A 23,285-nucleotide genomic window follows, 5' to 3' on the forward strand; every position below is an offset into this window, starting at 1 on the left:
ATTTTTGTCATTCCAAAAACTGCAGTTGAATTCTCCTGGTATGAGTGATCTATGGCACAGATTTTTAAATGAATAAAAAACAATTGAAGACAGTCACAGTCAGTTCTGTCACAAGGCCAGCTCCTGCAAGCCAAGCATTTAACTGCAGTGAAAGATTTGTAGAAACCTTTGATCCACTTCCTTTGGGGAGGAACCCTCCAAGCCTTTTGAGATTCATGACCAATTATGTGCTGATTTTTTTCTTACACTGAGCAAGGAAGAGTTATCCGGAAGTCTCTGAAATTCCGCATCAACACATCATGGACAAAAGGTAGAAGAAATTAATCCAGAAGCATTGTAAAACTTGGGAACCCTGAGGGTGTTATTTTGAATGAACACTCATTATTAATACGACCAAGGATTTGTTTGCATTTTCAGGGCGTGTTTTCACAAAGTGTGCCTAAGCAAATTATGAGTCACCATAGCCAACGCTACTGCATGAACTGTATGTGTATGAGAGAAAAATAATGAGCTTATTTCGGCATTGTTCACAGTTGGCTGTAGTTATGACTAACTAAATTTACACCAATTTTGGTGAGTTTTGTCGAAGTATGATTTGTTCTCTCAAGGCTAAGATCAATATAGAGACATGTGCTTTTACTCAAACCATTTTGTCTCTCCTTTTATGCAATTTAACAGTTTGTAAACCATGTCCAGAGAAAAAGGGCAAGATCTTAAACCAATGGAGCGCCCTCAGCTAGGTGAAATAGATGGCATTCTCCTGGCAAAAACTACCTGTGATGAATGGAACCGGATCCAGAACTTCCAAGCAAAACCAGATGACCTTCTCATTTGCACCTATCCCAAAGCAGGTAAGGGCATTGGGACAAATAATGTCCAATCTGTAAGAGCAGCATCACTGCCAACTGGCTGCAGAAGATGTAAGGCTTGGAAAGGTTTCCCGAAATCTCCAGCCAACAATGCCAGTGACCATGATGTGGGAAGATTGCTACAAAGGCTGGGTGGCTATCTGTTAGGTGTGCTTTGATTGTTCTTTTCCTGCATGGCAGAAGGGAGTTGAACTGGATGGCCCCTGGGGTTATTACTACTACTACTACTACTACTACTACTACTGCAAAGGCTAGGTGGCCATCTGTTGGGTGTGCTTTGATTGTGCTTTTCCTGCATGGCAGAAGGGAGTTGAACTGGATGGCCCCTAGGGTTTCTGCTGCTATTATTATTATTATTATTATTATTATTATTATTATTATTACTAGTAGTAGTAGTACTACAAAGGCTGGGTAGCCATCTGAAGGGGGTGCTTTGATTGTGCTTTTCCTTCATGGCAGAAGGGAGTTGGGCTGGATGCCACCCAGTGTCTTCCACTGAAATACTGTTATGTTTATGTTGGTCAGAAACTTTGCTCATGTCTGATATATGTATATACAGTATATATAATATATAAACATTTATTGGGACTCCACAAAAAGCTTTTACTTCAGAAAGGGATCCGCAGCTAAACATTTTTTAAAGAACCGCTGCTTTGAGGCATTGAGACAGCACACAGCATAGGAAACCACTATCTATTGGTAAAATGACCCTAATGCATACTGAGTGTAGCTGATCTTTGTGCCCAACCTAGATCATATATGAACATGCATAATACTGTATATCTGCATACTGATTTCCCTCCCCCATTTCTCACCCTTCCAAGGTACAACCTGGATCCAAGAGATAGTGGACATGATCCAACAGGAAGGTGATCTGGTGAAATGTCAGCGCGCGCCCCTGAATCGCCGACATCCATTCATTGAGTGGGCAAGGCCACCCCAGCCATCAGGTCATTATAGTAGTTTTTATGTGCCTTCAAGATGACTTGGGCTTATGGAGACCATCTGAATAAGGGATCTCCAACAGATCTGACTATTCCCCGTGGTGCTCAAGCAGGCTAAATTAAGGGCTATTGCTTTATTGACTGAAATATAAAATTGCAAAACTGTAGATCTGGAAGAGACCCCAGAGGTCATCTGCTCCATTTCCCAAGCAGTTCCATTATAATAATGAACTCTGAATGCTATTAATAAAGCAAAAGATACAAATCTACTGAACAGGGAATTATAAAAAGCCTTTGTAGTGAGTTTTTGAAGGCTGGCCAAAATAGAATACTTTTAGCTTGTTCACGTAAAGAGATCAGGAGGAAGACATCCTAAGCTACATTAAGGAGTTCAGAAACCTGAGAACAGCTTTCAAGAAAGTCCTCTTCTCAGTATGTTTCCATAAGATATGCCTGTGAAAATGATAGATTGGATGAAAAGAAGGGCATCTGCCAAAGATATACAACCAGGCAACCTAATAGAGAAAAATATAGGCCTGAATTCTGTTTGGGCAGATTAATTGAATCAATTGGATTTACCTATGTGTGACTCACCATTTAGATGGAGTAATTAACAAGACTGAAGTCATCATCCTTGAGATAGCCGGAAACTAAGTCCATAGTTAAAATATCCACGATGGGTATTGGGTAGCAATGTGTCATTTATTTCCTCCAATGAAGGAAATTTTAGCAACTTCTGGGCATTCTTGCTCTCTTCACCACACAGTCAAAGCAAACCTGAGGACAATTCTATAGCAAATAGAGAAGAAAGTTAATTATTTTAATAGCAGATATTTAGCAGTGTTGCAAAACCTTGGGAGAGAACTCAGACCTGTGAATGTGGTATTAAAGAAACCAATTTTCACAGAGTCTTAACTTCAGAGAAGGAATGATTGGCAATTTCCACTGTGACCTTAGTACTTTGCTTCTTTCAACAGGGATTGACCAAGCAGAAGCAATGCCCTCTCCACGGATTCTGAAAACCCATCTGCCTGTGCAGTTGCTCCCTCGGTCCTTTTGGGAGCAAAACTGCAAAGTGAGTGGTGGAGGTTGAGGTTCTGTCTTTAGTAGGACTTGAAAACAATTTGCTTAAAATAACTGGCTTTACTTCTGTTGATGTTATATTTTTTTAAAAAAATTGTCACACCGTATTTCATTTACGCGTTTAACAACTTAAAAATGTAGTTATTCAGGCCATTATCTTCCTTCGCTGTTAATTTTGAGTAATTATTAACTTTTCCTTTGTAAAGAATCAGAAGGTAAGGGCTTCGTCCGCCCTGGAAGAATCTCAAAGAAACACCAGTGTCCTCTACTCCCCTCACTCTAGTATTTATTCTGTCCTTTTTTGTGAATGGACAATGGCCAACATTGATTGGTCCCCTGAAGCAGCATTGGTACTTTCGCCCTTCTGTGGAATGACCCATGTTGTATCCATGAGTCATATTACAAACCCTAACCCTAACCCATACCTGCCCTAGACTTATACATGAAGTTGAATTACAGGCAAGTATATACACTAATTTGCTGAGAAGCAATTTTAGATAATGTTACTTCCATTTTTCTTTAAATTATTTAATAAATTAATGAGAACATCTTTTACTACAGGCAGTTCCCAAGTTACTAACAAGCTAGATTTTATAGGTTTGTTCTTATGTTGAATTTGCATGTAAGTCAGAACAGGTTTATGTTTAGTGTAATTCCAGCCATATATTGGCCAACAAATATACATTGGGCATTCCTGCCAATATCCCAATTCACAATTCAGCAACCGAGTTTCTTAGTGCCTCTGCTGCTTAGCTAGAGATAGATAGGTAGGTAGGTAGGTAGCTTTGGATAGCAAAGAGAAGGATTAACACCCCTGTGATGTTTGCTTTGCTGTCTGTGTTCAGAAGATTCCACCTCACTTTCTGTCCCTGTAATAATTGGATTTTGGAAAAAAATGGCCTATGATGAAACAAAGATTGCTGAAAAAGCTTCAGTGGACACCTTTTCACCATGATAACTCTTTCAGGAGTGACTTCCCCTTCGAGGTGTATATTTCTCTCACTTCCTGTTGTCTAACTCCCATTCTTAACTCTGTTGTATGTAAGTCAAATGTTTATAACTCGGGGACTGCCTCTTGTCAATGCCACTAAAGACTAATGGAGGAATACCTGTTGCAACATTGCATCTTTATAAGTGGAATTCATATCCAGCAGAGTACTACTGTAACATTGGCAAATAGCTGAGCTAAAAAAGTGCCTGATATGCATTGGTGCCCAGGGCACATCATATTGGGGATGGGGCAACCAATGTACATTGGGCATTCCTTCCAATATCCCAATTCACAATTTAGTAACCGAGTTTCTTAGTGCCTCTGCTACTTAGATTTATGCAGAGCTCTTTATGTTAATTGCCCTGATGAAATCACTGCCCCAACTATTTTGGCCCTTATTGGGCAACCTTCAGTAGATGGATTGCAAATTAGATTTAGATCACTAGGTGGAGCAAATGCTTTCTATTTTGACTTGTCTGTTTGCCTTCGCATTCCTGATTTGGGGCCCATTATACAGCTCTAGCACTACAAGCTGTCAGGTTTCACTTTGGGAGAAAGATGGTTGTACAGACAGATGATTAGTGATACATGATAGTACCTTTTGGTTTCACTTTTAGTTTCTGACCTTTGCCATTTATCCCATGTGAGTATACGTGCCAGTCGTACATGATTTGTTGTTAAACATTGTGTCTTCTCAGAGGGTTTTCTAATAGACTTTCAGTACAGGCAGTTCCCAAGTTACTAACAAGCTAGATTTTATAGGTTTGTTCTTATGTTGAATTTGCATGTAAGTCAGAACAGGTATATGTTTAGTGTAATTCCAGTCATATATTGACCAATGAATATACGTTGGGCATTCCTGCCAATATCCCAATTCACAATTCAGCAACCGAGTTTCTTAGTGCCTCTGCTGTTGAGCTTACTCTATATACATAAATACATACACACACACACACACACACACACACACACATATATATATGCACACACATACATAAGAACAGACCTATAAAATCTAGGTTGTTAGTAGATCAACCTACTAATCTTCATGTGGTTAATCTTCATGTGGTCTGTGTTGTCTGTCGTCTCACAGTGATATTCTGCTCCTAAAGTTAATGCAGTCACCCTCTTTCACTTCCAGGACACCTGGTATAGGTTGCTCTGAGTTTAGCAGTGGAGAATTAGAATTATCTTGCAATTAAGTAAAGAAACGTTTTCTCTCTTTCTCTACACAATTAGTTTCTTTATGTGGCAAGGAATGCCAAAGACTGCATGGTGTCCTATTACCACTTCCAAAGGATGAGCAAGTTGGTTCCTGACCCAGGAACATGGGATGAATATTTCGAGGCATTTATGGCAGGAAAAGGTGAGGGAAAACATATATACATATATTCTTATTTTCCTTTGGAGAATTATCTGTTGAGAAAACATGCAAAAATGACATAATGTCCCAGTATTTTATTTGGCCAGTTTATTTATATTGAGCAAAGTGCAAGCTGTGTGATGTAGTCATTTAGGTGGCCCAAGAATAATTCTAAAATATTTTTGAAAGAAATCTCAAAAAGGAATCATGGAGGGAGTTTTACCTTTTTTTTTTTCTTTTTTTTTTTGCAATCCTACAATACAAAGTGAACCAAAAGAGATCGCTGCTTACTTCCTTTTGGTAGACCTCTCGTAGACCTAAAATGGCCCTGGAGGACCTAAATGCATATCTTAGAGGACATTTGAGACATCTCAGTTCCTTGAACCAAACCATGCTATATGGGTACACTATATGGTCATGTCCTTTTCTCTCTCACATTGGTTTATTATCTCCCAGATTTTTCCCCCATTCTAAAATTTTGAAAGGCAATAAGAGCTGTATGCTAAAATCTGAGGGTATTTTTGTTCCCATCCTTTGTCCACAAGATATATTTATTCCAGAACTTTTCTGAAATTGAATCTAGCTCTACTCTCAGCGTCATTGTCACATAACTTAGAAGTGTTCTTTTTGTGTACTAAATTCCTAGAATTCTCTAGTCAATATGACCATCGAAGAGGACCTAAGGACTATTATTCAACATGTGTGCAGAATAATGTATAAGATGCAACTAAGCCTTTGTTTTTCCTAACATTTTGTGGAGGCTTTCCCCACTTTAAGTGTAGACCTCCTTCTTGTGGGACTTTTCACTGTAGACTTCACCATCTCATTGTACTCCCCTATGTCTTCTAGTGGGCTGGGGCCCGTGGTACGATCATGTGAAAGGCTGGTGGAAGGCAAAGGACACCCACCGTGTGCTCTACCTCTTCTATGAAAATATCAAAAAGGTGAGCAAACCTAGGAAGAACTATTTATCCTATGTAAGCATTTTGCCAATATTGCAGCGCGGATGCGGATATAACAAAGTGCGCATAAGCGGATTTTCTGTCATCATCTCTTCTCACCCTCACTCTTGGTTCCTCCAGGTTTGCACTCCTGAATCCATTTTTACTTTGGAGTCACTTGCCATCAGCATGCAGGTGCCCACTGTGTCATCTCAAGCTCCATTTCAGTAACACACAGGAAATGAGAACAAAGGCATGGCTGGAGAGTTTTCTCATGGAAATTGCTTTCCTTCCGTGCTTCCATTTACCCACCTGTGTATTTTTGGCTCCATCTGTTTATATCCCTTCATCAGCTGTTTTGGGATTTTAAAATGAAGATAAGTATAGAATCATAGAATCAAAGAGTTGGAAGAGACCTCATGGGCCATCCAGTCCAACCCCCTGCCAAGAAGCAGGAATATTGCACTGGAACAGTCTGCACCAGAGTAGTGCTAGGAATTCTCATTTTGGGGAGGAGCGCTGGGATATACAGTGCTCTACTGCAGCTCCTTTTCACCCAACATTGGAGTTTTTCAAAACTTTTTATCGTGTGTTTTCCATGCCCTTTCGTGACCAATTGCACACTGGTTGTGCATTTTGTAGCCACCCCTCCCCTTTTATCCAACTTGCTTCTGGGTTTCCAGGCCTGTGTAGATGGGCCCTCCTTCTGTCTTAACAAGAGCAATGGGTAGTCTTAAGAAGAAGAGCTTTTCTATCCTCATCAGCCTCTCCTTTTCAGCAAGACAACAGGCTGGATGAAGACTTGGGCCCCATCGACACTGCCGTTTAATCCATTTTGAATGCAAATTAACTGCTTTGAATTCATAGATTATATGACTCTACACTGTCATATAACCCAGTTCAATGCAGTTAGTCTGCATTTAGAAACTAGATGATACCAATCTTGCAAAATGAATTTCTCAAATAGGAATTCTCTTGTATAGCTTTTTAACAGAAAGCAAAACCTACAAAGGATCTTCATTCGGGCTGGATAGAAGAGCAAATGTTTAATTAGAGTTCCTCACAGGGTTTTCAGAAAATCATGTAAAATACTGAATCCTTATCCATCTGTTTGCAGCATTTTCTAGAAGTCCATAGGGCTCTTTTGCCTTGGTTTTCTCCTCTTTCCACTATCTATTATTGCTGCTACTATTAAGATTATCTCTCTGTCCACAGAACCCAAAATATGAAATCCAGAAAGTGATGCAATTTGTTGGGAAGCAACTAGATGAAGCAACGCTGGATAAAATTGTCCACCATACCTCATTTGAAGTTATGAAGGACAACCCCATGGCCAACCGGGCTGGAGTGCCCATTACAGTCATGGACCAGTCTATTTCTCCATTCATGAGGAAAGGTATGACTCTTCCTCCTCTGCCATTTATTTCACCTGAAGGAAATTGTTTTTCAGTATCTAAAGTTGGATGCGATTCTCTTGGGTGCTTATGTTTGTATGGATTTATGTCAGTGGGAAGTAGAATTGAGGTCTGTAATATGCCGTAAAGGAATGCTATTCATTTTCTCTATAGGGGAGGCAACGAAGGGACCCATGCACATGGAGACCAATGCACTTAGGTCTAAATTTCTATTGGTACACTGACTAGGAAGTATTGATACTACTCAGAACATTCTTTTTTGTGTCCCATTACACATCTTTGTAATTCAATGTGTTTCAGTGCCTCTGCTACATAACTAAATATAAATGCTATGTAATGTACATCATAATACAAAATTCTACATCTTCTAATTAAGTGATGAAGACATAGTAAGGAATCATAGAGAGAGAGAAAGCCACAGATGCCAACTTCATGCCTTACAGAAACACACAATAAAAAGTTTCCTGTCAGATGCCCATCTAGTTTCTATTTTTAAAACTCAAAAGGAGACTTGTTACAGGCAGCATGTTGCACTGTCAAATAGCAGTTACCATTAGGGGGACTGTTTTTTGATGCAGTTTGAATCTATTGCTTCTTGTCTAGTCTCAAGAAAAGCAGAAAACAAGTGTGTTCCATTTACTGTAGATTTTCAAGAAGTATGTAAATAGTGTTGCAATTATATTTTAGTGGATTGTATGGGTTTGTCTTACAGGGACAGTTGGTGACTGGAAGAACCATTTCACCGTTGCTCAGAATGAGAGATTCAATGAAGACTACAAAAAGAAGATGGCAGGCACAACCCTGACTTTCTCAATGGAACTCTGAGGTCCAAAGTGCCAGTGCTGGGAATCCCCAAAAACATTCCCTATAAAACACAGTGCAGCTCAGCTCTGTCCTCAGTAGTCTAATTTTTTTTCTAACAGGTCTGTAGACCCTTATGATTTCAAATAAAAAAGCCTTTTTAAAAATCTCATGTAGTTCCCTTTGTTTATATAACAGTTCCCCTGTGCATATAGGTATTCTTCTTTTTCTGCCTGATTCCACTTACCTCCTGGATTTTGCAGTTTGGGCTCTTCAAAAAATGACCCAGTTACTAGATTCCTGAGAAGGGTACACAGGAGAAAGCAAGACATGTCTTTGTACTTGTAGATGAGTTTTTCCCCCAATGTAAATATCGCATTTCTGCCAAATGTTCTCATATTTAAAAGTGTACATACAGATTTCAATTGATCAAGGACCTCATCACACTAAAGCAGGGGTCCTCAAACCTTTTAAACAGAGAGCCAGGTCACAGTCCTTCAAACTGTTGGAGGGCCGGATTATAATGTGAAAAAAACATAAATGAATAGCTATGCACACTGCACATATCTTATTTGTAGTGCAAAAAAAACCACTTTAAAACAATACAATAAATAAAGAACAATTTTAACAGATATAAGCTTATTCGTATTTCAATGGGAAGTGTGGGCCTGCTTTTGGCTGAAGAGATAGGATTGTTGTCACCTAACAACGTCTGAGGATGCTTGCCATAGATCAGTGGTTCTCAACCTTCCTAATGCCACGACCCCTTAATACAGTTACTCATGTTGTGATGACCCCCAACCATAAAATTATTTTTGTTGCTACTTCAGAACTGTAATTCTGCTCCTGTTATGAATTGTAATGTAAATATCTTAAATACAGAATGTATTTCATTCACTGGACCAATTTGGCACAAATATCTGATATGCCAACATTTGAATGATGGTGGGGTTGAGGGAGGGTTGATTTTGTCATTTAGGAGATGGGATTTATAGTTCACCTACAATCAAAGAGCATTCTGAACTCCACTAATGATGGAATAGAACTAAACTTGGCACACAGAACTCTCACGTCCAACAGAAAATACTGGAAGGGTTTGGTGGGCATTGACCTTGAGTTTTGGAGTTGTTGTTCACCTACATCCAGAGAGCACTGTGGACTCAAACAATGATGGATCTGGACCAAACTTGGCACAAATACTCAATATGCTCAATTGTGATCACAGGTAGAGTTTGGGGAAAATAGACATTTACATTTGGGAGTTGTAGTTACTGGGATTTATAGTTCATCAACAATCAAAGAGCATTCTGAACCCCACCAATGATAGAACTGGGCCAAACTTCCCACACAGAACGCCCATAACCCACACAGAACGCCCATGACCCGCGCCGCTCGCCTTCTCCCCAGGCCGGCCCCGCCTTCTCCTGGCTTCAGGATGGAGTCTCGCCTCGTCCTGATGACGGGAGAAGGTGGGGGAGGCGGCAGGCGGTGAGTCTTTGGGGCCGTGTTGCCTGCCGCTTCTCCACACGCGGGCCGGATAAATGCTCTCAGGGGGCCGGGTCTGGCCCGCGGGCCTTAGATTGAGGACCCCTGCATTAAAGCATGGATCCACTTTAAATCTGGTTTCTGCCTCCTGCAGAATTCTGGGACTTGTAGTTTAGGGATGGATCTTTAAACTGCTCAGCTAGGCAGGTCCTGGGCCTCACTAAACTACATACCCCAGAATTCTGCAGGAGACAGAAACCAGATTTAAAGTGGATCCATGCTCTAGTGTGATGAGGTAACAAGTAGAAAACAGCTTATACAGCTACTTATTCCAATGTATTACCTGTTCTCATTCTGTTGCCAGCCTACACTTTTTGAGGTATTCCCCGTTGTTATTTCACAGTTATACAAGGAAGGGAGTCAGGATCTTTGTGTAAGCCGCCCCTGAGTCCCCTTCGGGGTGAGAAGGGCGGGGTAAAAGTAAACCAAATAAATAAATAAAATCCTCAAGCCCTTTCCCCTGACTACCCCAAATACATATTTTCAGGTTTCCTGTTGCAGCAGAAATGCTCAGAAAATATTTATGCGTCTTAAGAAGTGGTCTTAAATTCATAAAAGTTATGCTGATATATATCACTCCTTTATTCTGCAATATTAGCTTCTCTTTCTCACCAGACAACCCACAATGGCTTGGGCCTATCCACAGCCATTCTAAAGGCCAGCTCATTTTCTCCATATATTTCCCAGTTGTCAATCATTGTTGTTGCCGTAATCTTGAGGTTTTTTTAATGTTTAGCTGCAACCCAGCTTTTGTGCTTTCTTCTTTCACCTTGATTAGAAGGCTCCTCAGCTCCTCCTCGCTTTCAGCCATCAGTGGTATCATCTGCATATCTAAGGTTGTTAATGTTTCTTCCAGCTATTTTAACCCCAGCCTTGCATTCGTCAAGCCCCGCACATCACATGATGTGTTCTGCATACAATTTGAATAGGTTGAGTGAGAGTATACAACCCTGCCGTACGCCTTTCCTTATCCTGAACCAGTCTGTTGTTCCATGGCTGTAGTCCTGACTAACTAAATTTACACCAGTTTCGGTGAGTTTTGTCGAAGTATGATTTGTTCTCTCAAAGCTAAGATCAATATAGAGAAATGCGCTTTTACTCAAACCATTTTGCCTCTCCTTTTCTGTCATTTAACAGTTTGTAAACCATGTCCAGAGAAAAAGGGCAAGATCTTAAACCAATGAAGCACCCCCAGCTAAGTGAAATAGATGGCCTTCTCCTGGAAAAAACCACCTGCGATGAATGGGTCAGGATCCAGAACTTCCAAGCAAAGCCTGACGACCTTCTCATTTGCACCTACCCCAAAGCAGGTAAGGGCATTGGGACAAATAATGTCCAGTCTGTAAGAGCAGCATCACTGCCAACTGGCTGCAGAAGAAGCAAGGCTTGGAAAGGTTTCCCCAAATCTCCAGCCAACATTGCCAGTGACCATGCTGAGGGAAGATTGCTACAAAAGCTGGGTGGCCATCTGTTGGGTGTGCTTTGATTATGCTTTTCCTGCATGGCAGAAGGGAGTTGAACTGGATGGCCCCTGGAGTTGCTGCTGCTGCTGCTGCTGCTGCTGCTACTACTACTATTACTACTACTACTACTACTACTACTACTGCTACTACTACAAAGGCTGGGTAGCCATCTGAAGGGGGTGCTTTGATTGTGCTTTTCCTGCATGGCAGAAGGGAGTTGGACTGGATGCCACCCAGTGTCTTCCACTGAAATATTGTTAAGTTTATGTTGGTCACAAACTTTGCTCATGCCTGATATATACGCATTAAATATAATATAATATATAAACATTTATTGGGGCTCCACAAAAAACCTTTGCTTCAGAAAGGGCTCTGCAGCTAAAAAACATTTTTAGAACCCCTGCTTTGAGGCATTGAGACAGCACACAGCATTGGAAACCACTAACTATTGGTAAAATGACCCTAATGCATATCGAGTGTAGCTGATCTTTGTGCCCAACCTCGATCACATATGAACATGCATAATGCTGTATATTTGCATACTGATCCCCCCCCCCCTTTTCTCACCCTTCTAAGGTACAACCTGGATCCAAGAGATAGTGGACATGATACAACAGGAAGGTGATCTGGTGAAATGTCAGCGCACGCCCATGAATCGCCGACATCCATTCATTGAGTGGGCAAGGCCACCCCAGCCGTCAGGTCATTATAGTAGTTTTTATGTGCCTTCAAGATTATGTTGCCTTATGGAAACCATCTGAATAAGGGATCTCCAACAGATCTGACTATTCCCCGTGGTGCACAAGCAGGCTAAATTAAAGGCTATTGCGTTATTGACTGAGATATAAAATTGCAAAACTGTAGATCTGGAAGAGACCACAAAGCGGTCTCTTCCAGAGCTACAGTTTTGCAATTTTATATCTCAGTCAATCTACTCCATTTCCCAAGCAGTTCCATGATAATAATGAACTCTGAATGCTATTAACAAAGCAAAAGATACAAATCTACTGAATAGGGAATTATAAAAAACTTTTGTAGTGAGTTTCTGAAGCCCGGCCGAAATAGAATACTTTTCACTTGTTCACATAAAGAGATCAAGGAGGAAGACATCCTAGCTCCACTAAGGAATTCAGATGCTTGAGAACTGCCTTCAAGAAAGTCCTCTTCTCAGTATGTTTGCATAAGATATTCTTGCGAAGATGATAGATTGGATGAAAAGAAGGGCATCTGCCAAAGATATACGACCTCATAGAGAAAAATATAGGCCTGAATTCTGTTTGGGCAGATTAATTGAATCAATTGGATTTGCCTATGTGTGACTCACCATTTAGATGGAGTAATTAACAAGACTGAAGCCATAGTCCTTGAGATAGCCACAGTAAAATATCCATGTTGGGTATTGGGTAGCAATCTGTTGCTTAAATGATGGAGATTTCAGCAACTTCTGGGCATTCTTACTCTCTTCATCTCACAGTCAAAGCAAATGTGAGGACGATTCTATAGCAAATGGAGAAGAAAAGTTAATAATTTTTAATAACGCATCTTTAGCAGTGAGGGAACTCACATCTGTGAATATGGTATAAAAGAAACCAATTTTCACAGAGCCTTAACTTCAGAGAAGGAATGATTGGCAATTTCCACTGTGACCTTAGTACTTTGCTTCTTTCAACAGGGATTGACCAAGCAGAAGCAATGCCCTCTCCACGGATTCTGAAAACCCATCTGCCTGTGCAGTTGCTCCCTCGGTCCTTTTGGGAGCAAAACTGCAAAGTGAGTGGTGGAGGTTGAGGTTCTGCCATTGATAGCATTTGAAAATAATTTGCTTAAAATAATTGGCTTTACTTCTGTTGATGTCATCAGTTTTTTTTTAATGTGTCACACTGTATTTCATTTACACGTTTAACTTGTAGTTATTCGGGCCATTATCTTCCTATGCTGTTAACTTTGAGTAATTATTAACTTTTCCTTTATTACCTTGCTTCACTGTGGGTATCTTCAGTTACTAGTCAGTTTTATTCGATGCTTAGACCATAGGTCTTTCACATACAAGGCAAAGAGATAAATACATGAGCACCAGATTATTAAATACAATATAAATTACACAATAAAATCCTATAAATCATTAAAATGCTACATGTATCAATGGCAGGATGCACGTTTAAAATACTACATACTGTATGGACTCGCACCTGCGTAGTTAAAAACCAGGTAAAACCAAATAGATACAACATTATTAAAACTACATAAACAGTCACTATTAGTTAAAAGCATCCCCAGCACAGTCGACTGCAATATCAGATATTAGTTTTGCCTGGATTTTCTGTGCTGCCAGGGCAAAAAGAGACACTTTGTGAGAGACGACAGGGTTAGTGTCAGCCAAGAGATAGAAAATCTTTTCTGACACCGTGTTGGTTTGGAGAAGGTGCAGAATAGTCACCAAGATTTTGGTTCTTGGCTCAGAGTACAGAGGACAGAAAACAAATAGTGAGGCAGATCCTCAATTTCCGGGGCCCCGCAAACACATAAACGAAGAGCCAGAGGGGTGCCCGTGTATCTGCCATCAATCACTGCTATGGGCATACTTTGAAAATGAATGGCTGTGAAGGCTTGCCTAAGTTTTGGGAATGTGAGCCTAGTTAGGTAGATAGCCTTATCGTGGTCAAGTTTGTATAGTCTAAATCAGCGGGAAAATTTGGAGTTATTAATAACCTGCCTATCATGGTGGACACAGTGATTAAAATATATATTCATGGAGCTTCTCCCTTGAGTTCAAGATAGAGGGCTTATCAGACAGAGTGGGATGAAATTCAAGCAGCTTCTGGTTTCTTGTATTCCAGACTTTGCATTTTGCTAGCTGTTCAAAACATCCCTTGGGGAGAACCCTAACTGAGGAGTCTTTTATACTTCTCCAATAATTAAATAGGCTTAAATGAACATGAAATCTAATAGAGGGGAGACCAACCTCTGCGTGGACCAAGGCTGCCGGGGTGCCCGGTGGGAGTCTCAGTCGTTTCTTAAGAAATGTATTCTGGAGAGCCTCCAGTTTTGCTGTCTGAGACTCATCCCATCCCCAGACAGAAGCACCATACAAAATCTGGGCTATAACTTTACTCTGAAATATTTTAAAGGCTGGGACAACTAGATGACCCCCTGCAGTTTTGTAGAATCTGAGTACTGCTCCAACAGATTTTAAAGCCACTGCTTTAGTGTGTTCTGTATGGGGTTTCCAGGATAGTTTTTCTGTGAAATGGATTCCAAGGTACTTAAATTACTGACATTTTTCTATTTGGTGACTCCTGATGGACCATCTGTGTTGAGAGTGTCTTCTTCCAAACACCATTACCTTTGTTTTATTATAGCTGATATTCAGCTTTTCTTTAGAATAATATACACCAAGCTTAGAAAGCAGTCTTCTCAGGCCAATTTGGGGAAGTGAGATTAGAACTATGTCATCCACATATAATAGAATGGAAATTTTCTTGGATCCTACTGCAGGTGGGAAAAATTCTGGCCCCGAGAGTGCAGGTATTATATCATTCAAGTATAGATTAAAGAGTATTGGTGCCAGTAGACACCCTTGTTTTACTCCTTTATTAGTAATAATGGGGTCAGTTAATGAGCCAGAAGTACCAACCCTTATTCTAGCCATGGTGCCAGATTAAAGTGTCTTGATTAGAAACAGTAGGTACTTATCCATATTGGTGTTGGCCAGTTTTTGCCACAACAGGTTTCTATCGATGGAATCAAAAGCTGCTGCTAAGTCGACAAAGGCAACAAATAGATGTTTGGTAGGTCCAGCAGTTGCTTGTTGAGCTAAGAAATACAAGATCAGACACTGGTCAATCATACTCTGTCCTTTTCTGAAACCAGCCTGTTCAGCGTGAATGATTTGGTTATTGAATTCCAAGTCCTCTAATTTGTTTAACAGGTGTTTACTATATAACTTAGAGTCAATATCTAAGGGGCTAATAGGGCGATAGTTGTTGGGATCTTATTTATCACCCTTCTTATAAATGGGGACAACTATGCTCTGTTTCCAGCCCTCTGGGATTATGCCTGTGTTATTGATTTGTGAGAACGCTTTGCTTATTATTGGAACCCACCACTCTGAATTTTTTAAAAATATTTCTGCGGGCATCATGTTTTCCCCTGGGGCCTTACTCAGAGCCAGGGCTGCAATCAATTTCTTCAGCTTAGAAGTTGATACAGGGGGCCAGTAAAGCAAACAGGTGGTATTGGGAACACTGGTAGGATGATTTTCTGAAGAAGTAGTTCCATAGAGCTTACTAAAATTGTCAAACCATTGTTGTGTTGAAATATGTCCAAGGACTACTGGCCTGACCATATGCATTCCAGTTGAGATAATATCCCAAAACCGCTGCTCATTTTTTTTCCCGACACAGCTAATTCTAGTTGGTTTCACTGAGCTCTAGCATGTGTATCTTTTTCTGCTTTAAAAATGCTTTATACGAAGCCCTCATCTGAGCTAGACTTGCAATGACAGTACTATCTTTGTTTCTAAGTGTATGTTTGGAGTACACCATTAGAGCCTGCCTGGTGCTTCTGCATTCAGAATCAAACCATCTGTTAGTTCCCACCTTGTTGGGGTTTATTTGTTTGTTACAGACTAGTCTGTCTGAGATTTTGAATGATGGATTGATAGGCATTTAAAATGTCTGTATTAGAGTCTAGGATGTATTGTCGGTGAAATCTATATGGGTTGCTCTCAAATATATGCAGAATGGAGTTGCTTAGGTTGACTGACCATCTTATTTTCTGTTCTCCAACATGGATTCCATTTAGATTTTGTGAATTTTGAGAGGATTGTGTTGGAGGTGATGTTTCAAAATTAAATAGGAGTGACAGAGGAAAATGATCACTCTCGTCCCTATTATTAATTGCAAATCTTTGGATATCAGGTAGCAGGTTGGCAGAAACTGCCATATAATCGATAGTACTAGCTCCCCTATTGGTAACATAAGTATAGGCACTTTATGTTATGTAATTCTGGGTTACCTTGAGGCAATATAATTGATGCAAAGGGAGCACCTCTATGAAACTCAGACCGGCCTTGTTTCTGATTGTGTCTCGAGAGACCCTGTCAGCAGATGTAACCTGACCATCATGTCCGAAGTTAGTGCCTTTCACTTGTTTAACACCCGTCCAATTCTAGCATTAAAATCTCCACACAAGAGGAGCTTTGTGGAGGAGTATTGGCATTCCAAACAGGTGAGGGTTTCAGATAGTCTAATCCAGATATTATTAGGACCTCCATTTTTTGATAATCTAGGTGAAAAATAGACATTTATACAGATTACATAACCAAAATGCATGTTCTTAATGAGAAGGGCCTGTATATTGTGGGAAGGAACTATCCAAAGGTTGAATGTCCACATGCAGATCGACAAATGAATATGGTAAGGCCCCAGCTACCATGGCCTTTAGAGCTTGTTTTTAACAGCTGGAACTAAATATGCTCTGAAACCAATGAGGGAAGGGAGATTAATTTCAGTGGGCATGTCTCTTGCAAACAAATAATTTTGAATTGTTGCAGATAAATTGCAAAATCTGCATCATGAAACTTATTTGTCCATCCCATTATATTCCAAGATGGCAGGTGTAATTGTCACGCTGGTATCGATAGGACTGAATCATTACCGATATCCAGACGTTCAGTCTGAGCAGAGGCTTTTTGGTTGGGTGGCAATTTGTTCATTGGAGGTATCTGATTTTCCCTCCTAGGCTTCAGGGGGTGTATTGGATTTATGGTTGTGATGTCGTCCTCATTCATCGCAAGTAGTGTGTCAACAGAGCCCCCGGCTAAATCCCACATAGCATGTGGAGGCTCAGCAGAGAGAACTAATTCCATTAATGGTTCAGCCTGGTCCCTAATTGTAAGCCTCATGTTCTTGAGGTGGTCCAATCTACAAGCAATGTCTTGTTGTTCATTGCAGGTTGGCCTACTTAGGTCCAGAGGGTGCTTCTCTGTTAGGATACTAGGGGTTTTGGTTGGGCTGGGCTGCAGCATGTTCTTGCAAAGAGTTTGTTTGGGATTTATCAAGCGATTACTGCAGTGCGAAGAAATTATCAAAGGGGTGATGCTTAAATCTCGGAACACCCTTGTTGGTGTTATTTGGAAACTGGACAAAAAGAACTTCATCTTCATCAGCATGCTGGGAATTGTCATCTGCTCAAATGATATGAGAATCCTGTCGTGAGCCGACATTCTGGGAAGCCACTCTACCATAAGTGATATCGATGTTATGTGGGAGTATGTGTAATAGCTGGCTCAAAGAAGTTCTGATACCTCTAAATGCATTCCATTTGTCCTTATTTATTTCGATGTGGGCAATTTGCAGTGACTTTCCCTTTGAGGTGTAGATTTCTCTCACCTCCTGTTGTCTCACTCCCGTTCTTAACTCTGTTGTACATAAGTTAGATGTTTGTAACTCGGGACTGCCTGTTGTTAATGCCACTAAACACTAATGGATGGATATCTGTTGAAATGTTGCATCTTTATAAGTGGAATTCATATCCAGCAGAGTGCTATTGTAACATTGCCACATAACTGAGTCAAGAAATTGCCCTATATGCATTGGTGCCTAGGGTACATCATATTGGTCTCGATGGGGCAACCAATTTACGTTGGGCATTCCTTCCATTATCCCAATTCATAATTTAGTAACAGAGTTTCTTAGTGACTCTGCTACTTAGTTAGATATATGCAAAGTTCTTTATGTTAATTGCTTTGATGAAATCCCTGTCCCAACTATTTTGGCCATTATTGGGCAACCTTCAGTAGATGGCTTGCAAATTAGATTTAGATCACTAGGTGGAGCAAATGCTTTCCATTTTGACTTGCCTGTTAGCTCATCTACTAGCCTGTTAGCTCATCTACTGGCATTTTGGTGAAGGTTAGAGATGAGCCTCCTCACTCCGTTCCCCTCCAAGTGTGAAGGTCCTACAGAAATATGCTACCTAAATGCTAAAGCTCTAGCACTATAAACCAGGGGTCCTCAAACTAAGGCCCGGGGGCCGGATACGCCCCTCCAAAGTCATTTATCCGGCCCTCGCTCAGGATCAACTTAAGTCGGAAATAAATTTAAAGCACACAACAACAATTCTAACTCATCAGCCAAAAGCAGGCCCACACCTCCCACTGAAATACTAATAAATTTATATTTGTTAAAATAGTTCTTCATTTTAATTATTGTATTGTATTTAAGTGGTTTTTTTGCACTACAAATAAGATATATGCAGTGTGCATAGGAATTTATTCATGCTTTTTTCAAATTATAATATGGCCCTCCAACAGTTTGAGGGACTGTGACCTGGCCCTCTGTTTAAAAAATTTGTGGGTCCCTGACCTAGACACTATTATTTATTTACGACATACCCCTGCTATGAACTGTCAGGTTCCACTTTGGGAGAAAGACGGCTTGTACAGATAGATGATTAGAGATTACTTACCTTTTGGTTTCACTTTTAGTTTCTGATCTTTGCAATTTAGCACATGTGAATAAACATGTCAGTAGTATACGATTTGTTGTGAAACATATTGCGTCTTATCAGGTTTTCTAATGGACTTTCAGCTTCCTTTAATCTTCATGTGGTCTGTGTTGTCTGTCGTCTCACAGTGATATTCTGCTCCTAAAGTTAATGCAGTCACCCTCTTTCACTTCCAGGACACCTGGTATAGGTTGCTCTGAGTTTCCCAGTGGAGAATTAGAATTATCTTTCAGATAAATAAAGAAACGTTTTCTCTCTTTCTCTACACAGTTTCTTTATGTGGCAAGAAATGCCAAGGACTGCATGGTGTCCTATTTCCACTTCCAAAGGATGAGCAAGTTGATTCCTGACCCAGGAACATGGGATGAATATTTTGAGGCATTTATGGCAGGAAAAGGTGAGGGAAAATATATATATATATATTCTTATTTTCCTTTGGAGAATTATCTGTTGAGAAAACATGCAAAAATGATATAATGTCCAAGTATTTCATTTGGCCTGTTTATTTATATTGAACAAAGGCAAGCCGTGTGGTGTAGTCACAGGGTCATTTAGGTGGCCCAAGAATAATTCTAAAATATTTTTGAAAGAAATCTAAAAAAGGAATCATCGAGGGATTTTTAACTAATTGTTTGCAGCATTACAACACGAAGTGAATCCAAAGAGATCCCTGCTTACTTCCTTTTGGTAAGAAAAGGCCTCTCGTAGACCTAAAATGGCCCTGGAGGACCTAAATGCATATCTTAGAGCACATTTGAGACATTTCAATTCCTTAAACTCAACCATGCTATATGGGTACACTGTATGGCCATGTCCTTTTCTCTCTGACATTGGTTTATTGTCTCCCGGATTTTTCCCCCATTCTAAAAGTTTGAAAGCAATAAAAGCTGTATGCTAAAGTCCGAGGCTATTTTTATTCTTGTCCTTTGTCCACCAGATATATTTATTCCAGAACTTTTCTGAAATTGAATCTAGCTCTACTCTCAGTGTCATTTTCACATAATTTAGAAGTGTTTTTTTGTGTACTAAATTCCTAGAATTCTCTAGTCAATATGACTATTGAAGGGGACCTAAGGACTGTTTTTCAACATGTGTGCAGAATAATGTAACATTTTGTGGAGGCTTTCCCCCGCTTTAAGTGTGGACTTCCTTCTTGTGGGACTTTTCACTATAGACTTTATCATCTCAATGTACTCCCCTATGTCTTCTAGTGGGCTGGGGCCCATGGTATGATCATGTGAAAGGCTGGTGGAAGGCAAAGGACACCCACCGTGTGCTCTACCTCTTCTATGAAAATATCAAAAAGGTAAGCAAACCTAGGAAGAACTATTTATCCTATGTGTTGCATTTGTATGCTGCCTTTCTCACATAATAGGATCCTAACAAGAACAGCCTAAATCTTGTCTCTAAATTATTTTTCATAGGTTGGAAAAGGGAAGGTTTGAAATTAGGAGAATTTCTGGGCCCTTCCAGACAGCCATTTAATCCTAAATAACAAAAAAAAAAATCCTGGAGAGTTCACACACTAAGCTATTAGTCCTGGAAAATGGTTTCATGGCATCCAGAAAGGTTTGGTTAATGCGGATTGATCCGAATCATAAAAGCTAAGGCGGAACATCCACCTGAAATTTTCCTTTAACTTTTTTCCCTAATTATGCTCCGAGATATATTGCAATTTATAAGCATTTTGCCAATATTGCAGTGTGGATGCAGATATAACAAAGTGCGCACAAGTGGATTTTCTGTCATCATCTCTTCCCACTATCACTCTTGGTTCCTCCAGGTTTGCTCTCTTGAATCCCATTTCCCTTTGGGGTCACTTCCCTGTGACACTGTGTCATCTTAAGCTCCATTTCAGTAACACACAGGAAATAAGAACAAAGGCATGGCTGGAGAGAGTTCTCGTGGGAATTGCTTTCCTCTCGTGCTTCCATTTAGCCACCTGTGTGTTTTTGGCTCCATCTGTTTATATCCCTTCGTCAGCTGTTTTGGGATTTTAAAATGAAGATAAGTACTGGAGCAATCTGCACCAGTGTAGGGCTAGGGACTCTCATTTTGGGGAGGAGCGCTGGGATATACAGTACTCTGTAACAGCTTTTTCACCCAATATTGGAGTTTTTCAAAACTTTTTATCATATGTTTTCCATGCCCTTTCATGACCAATTGCACACTGGTTGTGCATTTTGTAGCCGCCCCTCCCCTTTTATCCAACTTGCTTCTGGGTTTTCAGTCCTGTGTAGATGGGCCCTCCTTCAGTCTTAACAAGAGCAATGGGTAGTCTTAAGAAGAAGAGCTATTCTGTCCTCATCAGCCTCTCCTTTTCAGCAAGACAACAGGCTGGATGAAGACTTGGGCCCCATCGACACTGCCGTTTAATCCATTTTGAATGCAAATTAACTGCTTTGAACTCATATAGATTATATGAGTCTACACTGTCATATAATACAGTTCAATGCAGGTAGTCTGCATTTAGAAACTGGATGATACCAATCTTACAAAAGTGAATTTTTCAAATAGGCATTCTCTTGTATACATTCTTAACAGAAAGGAAAGCCTACAGAGGTTGGTTCTTTGGATCTTCATTCAGGCTGCACTGAAGAAGAGCAAATGCTTTAATGAGAGTTCCTCGCAGGGTTTTCAGAAAATCATTTAAAATACTGAATTCTTAGCCATCTGTCGGCATCATTTTTCTAGAAGACCGTAGGGCTCTTCTGTCTGGATTTTCTCTTGTTTCTGCCATCTATTATTACTACTACTAAGATTATCTCTCTGTCCACAGAACCCAAAATGTGAAATCCAGAAAGTGATGCAATTTGTCGGGAAGCAACTAGATGTAGCAACGCTGGATAAAATTGTCCACCATACCTCATTTGAAGTTATGAAGGACAATCCCATGGCCAACCGGGCTGAAGTGCCCATTACAGTCATGGACCAGTCCATTTCTCCATTCATGAGGAAAGGTATGACTCTTCCTCCTCTGCCTTTTATTTCACCTGAAGGAGATTGTTTTTCAGTATCTAAAGTTGGATGCAATCCTCCTGGGTACTTATGTTTTTATTGATTTATGTCAGTGGGAATTAGAATTGAGGTCTGTAATATTCAGTAAAGGAATGCTGTTTATTTTCTCTATAGGAGAGGCAACGAAGGGATCTATGCACATGGAGACCAATGCACTTAGGTCTACATTTCTATTGGTACACTGACTAGGAAGTATTGATACTACTCAGAACATTCTTTCTTGTATCCAATTACACATCTTTGTAATTCACTGTGTTTCAGTGCCTCTGCTACATAACTAAATATAAATGCTATGTAATGTACACCATAATACAAAATTCTACATCTTCTAATTAAGTGATGAAGACATAGTATAGAATCATAGAGAGAGAAAAGGCCACAGATGCCAACTTCATGTCTTACAGAAACAATAAAAAGTTTCCTGTCAGATGCCTATCTAGTTTCTATTTTTAAAACTCAAAAAGAGACTTGTTACAGGCAGCATGTTGCACTGTCAAATAGCAGTTACCATTAGGTGGACTATTTTTTGATACAGTTTGAATCTATTGCTTCTAGTCTAGTCTCAAGAAAAGCAGAAAACAAATACGTTCCATTTTCAATGGAGCCCTTTCTCTGTGGAATTGCTAATGTTAACTCATATTCAAGGTAGTGTGAATAGAGGAAAACATTAAAATATTTATCTCCCTTACTGTGGATTTTCTAGAATAGTGTTGCAATTATATTTTAGTGGATTGTATGGGTTTGTCTTACAGGGACAGTTGGTGATTGGAAGAACCATTTCACGGTTGCTCAGAATGAGAGATTCAATGAAGACTACAAAAAGAAGATGGCAGGCACAACCCTGACTTTCTCAATGGAACTCTGAGGTCCAAAGTGCCAGTGCTGGGAATCCCCAAAAACATTCCCTATAAAACAAGAGTGCAGATCAGCTCTGTCCTCAGTAGTCTATTTTTTTTCTAGCAGGTCTGTAGACCCTTATGATTTCAAATAAAAAAGCCTTTTAAAAAATCTCATGTAGCCCCCTTTGTTTATATAACGGTTCCCTTGTGCATATAGGAATTCTGCTTTTTCTTCCTGATTGCACTCACCTCCTGGATTTTGCAGTTTAGGCTCTTCAAAAATGACCCAGTCACTAGTTTCCTGAGAATTCTCATTCTTATAGGGAGAAGGGTACACAGAAGAAAGCAAGACATGTCTTTGTACTTGTAGATGAGGATTTTTTTTCAATGTAAATATAGCATTTTTGCCAAATGTTTGAGATTTAAAAGTGTACAAATTTCAATTGATCAAGGACCTCATCACACTAGAGCATGGATCCACTTTAAATCTGGTTTCTGCCTCCT

The 23,285-nt window shown here is 40.0% G+C and overlaps 2 protein-coding genes across 2 annotated transcripts; both read left to right on the forward strand.

The window, feature by feature from the left end:
* Positions 1–220: 220 nt before the first annotated feature.
* On the forward strand, positions 221–8,574 carry LOC132777751 (sulfotransferase 1C2-like). The gene is made up of 8 exons (XM_067469805.1): positions 221–310; positions 679–851; positions 1,694–1,819; positions 2,791–2,888; positions 5,127–5,253; positions 6,100–6,194; positions 7,407–7,587; positions 8,319–8,574. The coding sequence occupies exons 2-8, from the start codon at positions 689–691 to the stop codon at positions 8,429–8,431; spliced, it is 903 nt and encodes a 300-aa protein (XP_067325906.1). The 5' UTR covers positions 221–310; positions 679–688; the 3' UTR covers positions 8,432–8,574.
* LOC132779351 (sulfotransferase 1C2-like) lies at positions 255–23,058 on the forward strand. Its single transcript, XM_067469806.1, has 8 exons — positions 255–310; positions 11,090–11,262; positions 11,992–12,117; positions 13,088–13,185; positions 19,195–19,321; positions 20,136–20,230; positions 21,704–21,884; positions 22,695–23,058. The coding sequence occupies exons 2-8, from the start codon at positions 11,100–11,102 to the stop codon at positions 22,805–22,807; spliced, it is 903 nt and encodes a 300-aa protein (XP_067325907.1). The 5' UTR covers positions 255–310; positions 11,090–11,099; the 3' UTR covers positions 22,808–23,058.
* The last annotated feature ends 227 nt before the right edge of the window (positions 23,059–23,285 follow it).

Source organism: Anolis sagrei, chromosome 6 (assembly GCF_037176765.1).
Source record: "Anolis sagrei isolate rAnoSag1 chromosome 6, rAnoSag1.mat, whole genome shotgun sequence".
Classification (NCBI taxonomy): domain Eukaryota; kingdom Metazoa; phylum Chordata; class Lepidosauria; order Squamata; family Dactyloidae; genus Anolis; species Anolis sagrei.